Source organism: Protomyctophum parallelum (assembly GCF_964188405.1).
Source record: "Protomyctophum parallelum genome assembly, chromosome: 1".
Lineage (NCBI taxonomy): Eukaryota > Metazoa > Chordata > Actinopteri > Myctophiformes > Myctophidae > Protomyctophum > Protomyctophum parallelum.
In genome coordinates, this window is record NC_139697.1 from 63,762,625 (window position 1) to 63,774,169 (window position 11,545).

General features: G+C 46.9%; 1 protein-coding gene across 5 annotated transcripts in view; it reads left to right on the top strand.

Moving 5' to 3' along the window:
* The window catches only part of LOC310874636 (uncharacterized protein), a 29,108-nt gene extending 18,441 nt beyond the window's left edge, over positions 1 to 10,667 (top strand). For 3 of the 5 annotated variants that reach the window (XM_083787495.1, XM_083787496.1, XM_083787497.1), the window contains one exon: positions 8,845 to 10,336. In XM_083787495.1, coding sequence (XP_083643621.1) covers positions 8,845 to 9,068 — 224 coding nt within the window. In that variant the 3' untranslated portion in view covers positions 9,069 to 10,336. Of the gene's footprint in view, positions 1 to 8,844; positions 10,337 to 10,513; positions 10,591 to 10,615 lie in introns of those variants that run through there. The other 2 variants (XR_014570582.1, XR_014570583.1) reach the window with 2 other exon arrangements.
* The last annotated feature ends 878 nt before the right edge of the window (positions 10,668 to 11,545 follow it).

The window sequence follows — 11,545 nt, forward strand, 5'->3', positions numbered from 1 at the left end:
GTTGCTCGTTATTTCTTATTGTGTACTGTCTGTAGTCAACCTTGCATTCCTATCGTTCGCCTGTTTGTAGTGTTGGTGATCTAAGAAGCTTATTCAACCATTATTACTACTAGTTACTCATGGTAACTTGTCATAGATGGGAATGCGTGCTAATAGCCTGAAATGGCTGTGTAAGAAGTTATATTTTAAGCTTCTACCTGTCTGAATTATTTTCTGTTGTTGAATCTTAAGTATTCTATTTGTAAATCTTGCAATACTTTAATAACTTTAAGAATAACTTTTTAAACAACTATGACGGTGTTTCCCCATGAAGTCCCCTTGGCTGAACAGATCACTCAGCTCAATACAACAACACACAAACCCATTAACCACACAGTGACCCAGTTACACACAGTGGAAGGTTATATCAGCACCATCTAGTGGTTATGCACTTATACTGTAGGAAGACCAGTCACGTCCCCCTACTGGAAAAATGGCCACAGTACAAGAAAGCAGAAGTTTGTCCTGGAGGAGATATTTAGTTGAACAAGGCTCAGAATTTAGGAGGGTTTCAAGGGGCCTGTGCAGACAGGGGCTGTGTTGTCATTGTCACTGGGGTTGTGAAATGTAGCATTTAAAAAGATCAAGAGACACATTGACCATGGAGTTGTCTCAACTAAGAGTTCTAAACAAAACAGATTTTTGGGCCAATATCTCAAACTGAAAACAGAATCAGGCCCATTCCAAACAAAATGAGGGGAAAAACTTGCGCAGTAATTCTCATGGTTATTCCCACATTGTACGGCCAAAGTGTTCGTGAGAAGTTAGCACATAAACAGTATTGTGGTGTTTTTACAGCCTTACATTGGGTTAGCATTCTCGGAGTTCTTCAACATTCTTCACACACACAAATGTTTGTTTGTTTACTTAGTCATTATCTTTGCCAAACATAATGTTGGATTCATGTTAATGTGTATTTTCAGATTTTTTTGCTAAACAAAACAAAATGTTCTCATCGCACCAAAATGTGATTTTAAAGAACAATGCATTAGATTAGTATTAATTATCTGATTCATTGTTTTGTGTGGATGAGCATCAGTCGACAGCGTGTGTGCTGTACATGGGATGCACATATTATGTGTTCATGGCAGAGCAGCCATAAGTCAATGTGCACATCTTTTTGATCAGGGTCAGTTCATGCTATTGGCCTGTCAATACAGGGTCAGTCTATGTTTGTGTGTGTGTGTGTGTGTGTGTGTGTGCATACTTCTGTGTACATTTCATGTGTGTCTCTGCATGTGCGTGCGTGCGTGCGTGCGTGCGTGTGTCTGTACAGGGATATGTGTGTGTGACTGTGTGTGTTTCTGTACAGGCATATGCGTGTGTGTGTGTCTCTGTACGGGGTGTGTGTCTGTGTGTGTGTGTGTGTGTGTGTGTGTGTGTGTGTGTGTGTGTGTGTGTAGTGTAGTGTAGTGTAGTGTAGTGTAGTGTAGTGTAGTGTAGTGTACGGGGTATGTGTGTGTCTGTACAGGGTATGTGTGTGTGCGTGCGTGCGTTCGTGCGTGTGTGTGTGCGTGTGTGTGCATCAGCCTCTCTTTCTCTCGGCTTTCCTCTCCTCTCTTCACCTTCAGAGGGAAGGACACACATTCCACCACTGCTTCCCTGCTCTGGCCCTGGGCGACGCTCGGCCCAAGCTGATAAGTGACAGGGGCCCCAGACTGCCCCCCCCGCACCCCCCCCCCCCCCCTCCCCCTCCCTTCACGTACGCACACACGCCCGCATGCACGCTATACTGCATTACTATACTTGTGAGGTTATAAGCATTTTAGGATTTTACGAATGCCGTTTTTAGCATTTTATCACCAACCCTGGAGCTGAAAATATCTACACGCACACGACGCGTCACATTATTATGAGCTTGTAGATCAGCTACATGTTTTGGTGTGCAAATCAGAAAATAAATCACGCATAACTCTAAACCCTAAACAATAAATCCAACCTCTAACTGTCTAATCCCAAACCTAAACCCAACCTGAATCTTTTCAGGTTGGATCCCCGCAATGTCCATTTCTCTCTTGTGGACGTTTGGCCCTCAAGGATAGGAATACAAGCGCACGCACAAACACAAACACACACACACACACACACACACACACACACACACACACACACACACACACACACACACACACACACACACACACACACACACACACACACACACACACACACACACACACACACACACACACACACACACACACACACACACACACACACACACACACACACACACACACACACAGCCTCACCCCTCCCTCCTGTCCTTCCAACGCACAGACGTGCTGCTCCGGAATTCTGCCCTCTGCCCCACTTCTGCCCCCCCCCCCCTCCCCCCCCCCTCCTCACCCCCATCTCCTCCCACCTCTCTTTCTACCAGAGAAGAGGAGCCGAGCTCTTTGAAGCAGCAGGCTTTAAAAATGTTGGTGTGGCGCTGTAGCCCTGGACGGTGACACTCTCTGCCCCCCTCCCCACTACACCCCCGCCCATCTCTCTCTCTCTGTGGTGGAAGAAGCACTACATTGCTATACTTAAGTAAAAGTATCAATGCTGCAATGTAGAAATACTGTGTTCCAAGTAAAAGTCCGGTATCAAAATGTACTTGAGTAAAAGTACAAAAAGACATTTGGCATCAAAATATAGGCCTACTTAAAGGAGCATTCAGTGATTTGGGTGATTTGGAAAACCACCCAGTCCGCCCCGGTAACAAAATGTGCACATGCACACACTCTACAGTGGTAGAGTGTGTGCATGTGCACATGATAGATATTTGAATTAAGTGAAATCACTGAATATACCAATGAATGTACCAAAAGTGAAAGTACTCCTTATGAAGACTGTCCCCAGATTCCAAAGTTTCCAAATGTGTAAAATGTATAAAGATCTTTTGTGAGCTTATAGATCTGCTATTTTCAAATGGCCAAAATGTATAGGCTTAAGTGGTACGTTTTGAAATAATAATATAACGCTTTCAAATGATTGTAGTGGAGTAAAAGTACAATATTTAGTATAAAAGCATTTAAAAGTATAAAAATAAATAAAGGACATACTTTAGTAAGTAAAAATACCAAAAAAATTTACTTAAGTAAGTAAATGTACTTTCCACCACTGCTGGATGGTGGCTGACTGAGTATTAATTAATACACATGTAATGAATGTATTCATAAAACGAATTACATTAGTCTAATATGAATATCTATATATAGGGTATATATCTATAATAACTATATACTGTATAGTGTATGTATATATACTACAATTTCGCGGCCAGCGCACTATGGGAAGAAGGAAATTGCGGGAGTTGAATGTAGTAACGGATGGGTTATTAGTTATTATTATGTGTCCTTATTAGTGTAGTGTAGTCAACACGTTATGGCTCATACACACTGCCCGGTATTTGCTCCGATTATGCTGTCGGGGACCATTTTTGGCGCTCGCCGACAAAACCCCTGATCTGACGTTAAGCGGTGCCCAAAAGATAGATCAGGATCTACCAGTATAGATCACAAAGGCTTTGCAGGTAGACCACGTGACATGCCCCTAAAAAAATATATAATTTTAATATAAAAAACGATTTTTGCATCTGCTGCTTGAGATGACCTGGGATGACTTGATTGATTGACATCAAAAAGGGCCCGTCAGCTCAAACACACAATGCAATACTTGTTGTTGCGTACAATCATCAGTAGCAAAGTCAAATACCAAAAATAAAACCCTACCCTTTCCATTTTTCCCTCTATTTCCCATTCCATGTGCGTTTGTCTTATATGTAGCCTATGAAAGGCCCCTCAATTACATTTTGTAACTATTTTCAGCAATGGGATGATAGTTTTATTTGGGGGGTATATGTTGTTGAGCTGGTCGTTTTGAAAGTAGCTCTCAAGTAAAAAAAGTGTGGGCACCCCTGGTATAGATGATTAGATATATATATTAATTCCGTCGGTAAATCCCTGTAGGCTACCCACATATTGGTAGCCTATATTAGCCCAATATTGGCGTTACGCATTTCACTTGAATAATGTTGTGTGCGCGCGTGCGGAGAAAGACAGAGTTATTTAATGAAACTCAAGATTATAACGTCTTGTATTGGTAGCCTATATTAGCCCAATATTGCCGTTACACGTTTTACTTGAATAATGTTGTGTGCGTGCGTGCACGTGAAATGAAACTCAAGATTATAACGTCCTGTCTCGCTACATGCCACGGCGCCGCCCTGTGTGTAGCCCATAGGTGTAGCCTGCATTGCTATTCCTGTGTGTGTGTGGCGTGCAGAGAGAGAGAGAGAGAGAGAGAGAGAGAGAGAGAGAGAGACATCCTGCACGTGCATGTCAAAATGTATTGGAATAAAAAAACAAATGATGTAGCCGCTGCCTATATGTATCGGGTCTGGATCGCATGTTGGTGAACTCTTGCAGTGTGTGATCCGTGGTCGGCGACTCGGCGATCAATCGTTTAGTGTGAAAGCCACAAAGATATAATGACAGAGGATTTAAAAAGAAAATACTCCTGCAGTGTGAAATGCACAACGATCTGATGAGTCGCAGACAACTGTAAAAGTCCTCCACTGTGTAGGGGCCATTACACGACGTGGTGTTTGTCCATGGTGTGGTGAAGTGTTCGCCTGTTTTACAGTCTATGGTCCAGCACAGCAGCCAGAGGGGGAGGGGGCAGGATGAGCTGGTGTGGAGCAGAGGCTCCAATGAGAAGACGGTACAGTGTTGCCAGGTTCGCGAATTGTAAGCGAGTAGTGTGTGTAAGTAGCGTGGTGAAAGGCCTTGTTTCTGGGCCTGTTTTGTTGTTTCTGGGCCTGTTTTCATAGACCAGTGGGGCAACAGTGGAGTTGCCAGGTCTGCGAGTTCTAAGCGAGTCGTAGTGTGTGTAAGTAGCGTGTTGAATGGCATTTTTTTGTGGGCTTGTTTTCATAGACCTGGTGAATTTTGCAGCACGCCCCAGCTGATCCAAAAAGTGTTCAATTGGTTTGAGGTCTGGACTCACGGAAGGCCATTCCATCCTCTCCACTCACAAATTCTGGAGGTACTCTGTGATGATCCTAGCTCTGTTGGGCAGAGCGTTGTCATCCTGGAGGATGGAGTTAGGTCCCATGGGATCGCCACTGGCTCTAGAATATCATCCCAATAATTCATATTGCCTTCAATGATAAGTTCTGTCTTGTGAGAGCGATAACGCCCCATACCATGCCAAGGTGTTGTGGCTGCTTATGGATCATCCACAGGCTACTGAGTTCCCTTATTAATAGTGTAAAACTCATTATAAATAAAATGTTCTCTTACCATCTCTGTTCTTAGCTGCTGCCCATCATTTCTGGCCGTGACATTATTCTGCGTGTCACGAATATTATCCACACAGTCAAATATGTAAACATGTAGCCAAAGTGTTCATTAGATTTTCAATTCTTACAGCGTAACACTTTTTTTGTTGTGTCGGCACTTCTACCCGCTGTACAACTGCAGTATCCATCACTCGTAGTGCTCAGTCAAGAACGGAAGCTTATTCTGTTCAATTGCCGTGGATAACAACTCCATTTATAACGTGTCAGTGTAATGTGAAACGTAATTGGTCACAGCCTGTAGTTTTAAGATGCTATTTCTGCTTCAGGTAGAACGCCATGCTGGGTTGTGAGGTGTTTGGATTTGTTGTGACATGTTGGTAAGAATGTGTAGAGTGCTAGTGTGTGCATGTGTATAGTGTGCATACAGTACTGTATGTGGATTTGTAGTCGCCAGAGTGTAGGCAGTGTGATTGACTGATTTTTACTGTAAGGGAGTTTAAAATAAATAACTAATATTTTTTTGATACCTCTTCACCACAAACACTGTCTCTCTTATTCTCTCTCCCTTTCCTTCTCCCTATATCTCTCTCCCTTTCCTTCTCCCTCCTCTCTCTCCCTCTCCCTCTCCCTCTATTAAGCATTCTACTCAGACCAGCACCAAGGCTCCATGCTTAAAAACTCAGAACACCAAAAAGCCTCTGACCATGACCATGATGTATGTGTGTGTGTGTGTGTGTGTGTGTGTGTGTGTGTGTGTGTGTGTGTGTGTGTGTGCACATGCGTGCGCTGAAGCCTGCGTTTGCAAGTATATTCATGTCTATGTGTGTGCTCGCCCGTATGTGTGCACACATGTGTGCGAGCGTGTGTGTGTGTGCGCGCGCGTGCGTTGGTGCAGTTGCGTGCTCACATGTGTGCCTGCCTCAATCGCTGGAGCCTGTCCAAGGTTTCCGTGGTGACCGCACAACACAACGCAACGAGACAATCAGAGGCGAGCCCACGCAGCGCGGCGAGAGGACATTAACACAGGAACTGCGGGTCAGGGGGCAGAGGAAGGGGTAGGGGTGTGCGTGTGTGTGTGGGGGGAGCTGTGTGTGTGTGTGTGTGTGTGTGTGTGTGTGTCTGTGGGGGGGGGGGGGGGGGTGGCGGGGGGAGGGGGGTTCACAGCCACAGGCAAGAACGGGGAGAGAGAGAACATGGCGTAAACAACAATAGACACGATAGGAGAACCTCAAAGTGTAAGGCCTGGTTTATACATCCTTTCGGTGTCGCGAATATGTAGCCGTTGTATAAGCTCACGCCGCGGCGCGTCGGCGCTGCCGCGAGCTTGTAGAGCGGCTATTTCCCGGTGCGGGACACCGTCATACGACGCAGTATAAAGCAGACATTACTGTATATATAGGCCCCCCGACTGTCTTCTGTGAGTCCCAGACATCAAGGGTTTTAAAGGTCCCTCGGCCCCGGCAGCCGCCGTGTGCTTTTCGTTTGTTGTTGAGGCGGTATTTCCTACACGCGTGCGTGTGTGTGTGTGTGTGTGTGTGTGTGTGTGTGTGATGCTGTACTACACTGTTAGTCAGACATGGCCTTATGCGTGCCTGAATCCATGAACAGTAGAGGGCTGCACAAAGCAGACAGCTACACAGTGAGAGTGAGAGAGAGAGTGTGTGTGCGTGCATGTGTGTGTGTGTGTGCGTGGACCTGAATGTAATGTGAGAATCTGCTCTTTTGAAATTCAACAGTTAAAAAATGACGTGTGTGAAAGTGCATGTGTTCATGCGTACGGCGGTGGAGTGAGGGGGGGGGGGGGTGGGGTGGGTGGGGACTGTGGCGTAAGCTGTGTTTGTGCATAATTGTGTGTGTGTGTGTGTGTGTGTGTGTGCGTGTGCGTGCGTAGTACATTCTGTGAGTTTACGCACATTTGTGTGTGTGTGTATGCGCATGTACTCATGCCCCTGTGTGTTTGTATATAAGAGTGTGTGTATGTGTGTGTGTGCACGCGCACACGCATGTGTGTCCGTAGGTCTGTGCGTATTTGGCTCTCGTGTGCGCGGCGTGCATGCTCTCACGTATCTCTGTCCCCCAGGGACGATGCTAAAAATATGTGGCTCCTCAAGCCTTCTGGTGTCTGAGCTGCGTCTGCCCCCCTCTCTCTCCATCCATCCATTCCTCCCTCAATTACACCCTCTTCCAAACACGGAGAGACGTGTCACGCGCGTGCACACAAACCCTCCTAGCCACATAGACGCGTGTCGGCGTGCGTGCCTTCAGCCACATAATACGTAAACACGCAAGCCACGCAATGTGGTCCCTAACAGCATAGGCGTGCACAAGTGTACACGCGCGTGCAGCGACACAGCCAGCCACGACCACATACGTACACAGGCCAGCACACGTACTGTATGTACTGTAGCGTGCACATTAAGTGTGTTCATGCGGTAAAGCGGAAAGACGGGAACGCATACGAAACGCGCAAAAAATGCACACACAGACAGACAAAGGATATGTTCCTTTGTCTGTCCGTGTGCGCATTTTTTCACGTGTTTCGTATGCGTTCCTGTCTTTCCGCTTTACTGCACGAACACGCGCGGCACGCATGCATACACATCAACTGCACCCAGCTGTGTCTCTGCCACACATCCACGGAGGTTGACCTCTGTTCTGTGGCAGCCAGAGACGGCTATGGGGAGGCGAAAGGCATGACAAAAGAGAGGAAAAACAAGGTAGGCAACAGTGAGCAGTAGCTCGGGCCAAGCACAGAATGTGCCTGGGGAGGAGGAGGAGGAGGAGGACCAGGCAACTTTCTGAAGGCTGGCTTTCACAAACAACAGTACGTGTGGAGGGAAGGTTTCTCTTGATGGCATCCACATACCTTGCCGTTGGAGCCACGCCCTGCTGGCCTTAAATCCCCTCGTTCCAGCTTTCACCGTTTCACTCTCCTAAAAAACACAAAGAAATAAGTTTCAGGTTGTGGTAGATACAAATTCTGTTTTCAGAGCTGTCACTGTCATGAGCTCTGACCACCTGATGTCTTATCCTTGATCAATGATACTCACCCTTTTTCATTTCAATGGCCCCCATGCAGTGTCATATGCAATAGGCCACTGACACCCACTTTTTAAATCCTGTAAAATCCTGTTAATTTAACTCAAATGGAACAATGTACAAATGGAACCAAATTGACAAAGTGACAAGTCCCTTTAGTTCCATTTGTTCACTCTCTGACTTACAGACCCGTAAGAGCATTTGGTTCCAAACTATAAATCATTTAGCTGGGGACTGCCTGGAAATGTCTTTTTAGGATTTGTCTCAATATCACCTTCGTGTGCGATTCTGCACAAAAATTATTTCTTTTCAGACTTCACTTGGCAGAATTAAATTTCTGAACTTGTCGCTTGACATCTACCTCGTCCGATGTCGGCTATATAGGCTACCAAGTTGAATTCCTTGAACATGCAAACACGCTTCATCATGAGATGCAGATTGTGATTCCAAAACCTCTTGTCTCCCCGTCCATATAGATGCCCCCGTGGTCGAAGCAGCCCAGAAGGCTGCGCCGGAGGAGAAGGAAGCCGGAGCCGAGGCGAGCAGACCGGTCTGCTCAGGCCGTGGCCGAGTGGCCCAGCTCACCAAAACATTCAACGCCCAGAGCCCTACAGACACGCAGACCCCTCCTCGCGGTAACAGACCCGCCCTCCCCACCAAACCTAGCCACTTGTGTGTATCCTCACCCTCCGTGAGGTAATTCACAGCCGGTTCATGAGCCGACGACCACTAGCCCAGTTATATGTGCCAACAGCGCTAATGTCATGTCAGTGGTTACACTCTGGGTGCCACGCACGATTTAGCATTTACCATGAAATCAGGACGTAATATATTAAAACGACACCATGCCCATGGAGTAGTTGTGCCATTGTCCACATTCTCCACCGTAACTTCTCATGACCCACTTTCTGCCCTGACGCTCTGGGTGAGAGACTGTCCCATGCCCAAATAAAGCTGTATAGGACACACTGTTGGGCGCCCAGTCAGGGGTCGAAGCCAAAGGACATTAATGGGACAGGCTTCTCCACGGGGTGGTTCCCAAAATAGTACATTTTCACACCATCGCTCCCATTCCAAAAGAAAAAAAAACAACAAAAGGTTTGTGTAATGCTTGAAAGTTGAATGGTTTTTCCTCTTTTTATTTGTATTTTTTTTTTAATTACAGTGCAGTACTGTAAATTATCTGTGTGGGAAAGAATTTCCAAAACAACTGATTGTAATTGAAATATGTTTTACTATACGACTACCTTTGATGTACTTTTAAGGGTATTTATAATTCATATCACATTATATATCCACTTGGTGTTGTTGCTATCCACATTTTGTGTTACATGAGGATAAATCTGACCTGCTGTACCAAAGCTAGTTAGAGATAGCTGAGAACACACTTTGAGTTTTGTTCACTGCATGAAATAGCAGATTGTTTGCTTGATATCTGATATGATATATTGTTATTGTTCTCCAAGTGAGCAAGAGCAAGGTATGTCACATTGCACAGTGAAATCTGGACCCCTACAGGTCCATGTTTACATTCTCAGAGTTAAATTAACTCCATGCACCACTTTGGTCACAACACAAACAGGCTTGAATCGCATTGCTATGGAATTTGCTGTACACCTTCATGTCCCCTGCAGTTCATTGGAGCGACCTGTATCACAGGGAGTCACAGCAGGGAAGGCAAAGTGCGGACGCTAAGCTTCCACTCAAGTGAGTACTAGTCAATCACACCTTGCCTTTTCCGGGACTTAAATTCAATTCAAAGGAGCTTTATTGGCATGAGGAAACAAACATTTACATTGCCAAAGCAAGTGCCTCTGGGAAAGATGGAGTCCCGCCTCTGATTGGCCTACCGAACGTCCGCTCTGTGACGCACGCGGAAACTGCCTTCCCTGTAAGATGGCACCCGAGATACAGACGCCCCCAGAGCCAGAGGAGGGTCTACCTTTCCTGTCTATGGTCTTGTACAGACGCCCCCAGAGCCAGAGGAGGGTCTACCTTTCCTGTCTATGGTCTTGTACAGACGCCCCAGAGCCAGAGGAGGGTCTACCTTTCCTGTCTATGGTCTTGTACAGACGCCCCAGAGCCAGAGGAGGGTCTACCTTTCCTGTCTATGGTCTTGTACAGACGCCCCCAGAGCCTGAGGAGGTCTACCTTTCCTGTCTATGGTCTTGTACAGACGCCCCAGAGCCTGAGGAGGTCTACCTTTCCTGTCTATGGTCTTGTACACACACCCCAGAGCCAGAGGAGGTCTACCTTTCCTGTCTATGGTCTTGTACTGACGCCCCAGAGCCAGAGGAGGTCTACCTTTCCTGTCTATGGTCTTGTACACACACCCCAGAGCCAGAGGAGGCGTCTACCTTTCCTGTGTCTATGGTCTTGTACTGACGCCCCAGAGCCAGAGGAGGCGTCTACCTTTCCTGTCTATGGTCTTGTACTGACGCCCCAGAGCCGGAGGAGGTCTACCTTTCCTGTCTATGGTCTTGTACTGACGCCCCAGAGCCGGAGGAGGTCTATCTTTCCTGTCTATGGTCTTGTACAGACGCCCCCAGAGCCGGAGGAGGGTCTACCTTTCCTGTCTATGGTCTTGTACTGACGCCCCAGAGCCGGAGGAGGTCTATCTTTCCTGTCTATGGTCTTGTACAGACGCCCCCAGAGCCAGAGGAGGTCTACCTTTCCTGTCTATGGTCTTGTACTGACGCCCCAGAGCCGGAGGAGGTCTATCTTTCCTGTCTATGGTCTTGTACAGACGCCCCCAGAGCCGGAGGAGGGTCTACCTTTCCTGTCTATGGTCTTGTACACACACCCCAGAGCCAGAGGAGGTCTATCTTTCCTGTCTATGGTCTTGTACTGACGCCCCAGAGCCAGAGGAGGGTCTACCTTTCCTGTCTATGGTCTTGTACACACACCCCAGAGCCGGAGGAGGGTCTACCTTTCCTGTCTATGGTCTTGTACACACACCCCAGAGCCGGAGGAGGGTCTACCTTTCCTGTCTATGGTCTTGTACACACACCCCAGAGCCGGAGGAGGGTCTACCTTTCCTGTCTATGGTCTTGTACACACGCCCCAGAGCCGGAGGAGGGTCTACCTTTCCTGTCTATGGTCTTGTACACACACCCCAGAGCCGGAGGAGGGTCTACCTTTCCTGTCTATGGTCTTGTACACACACCCCAGAGCCGG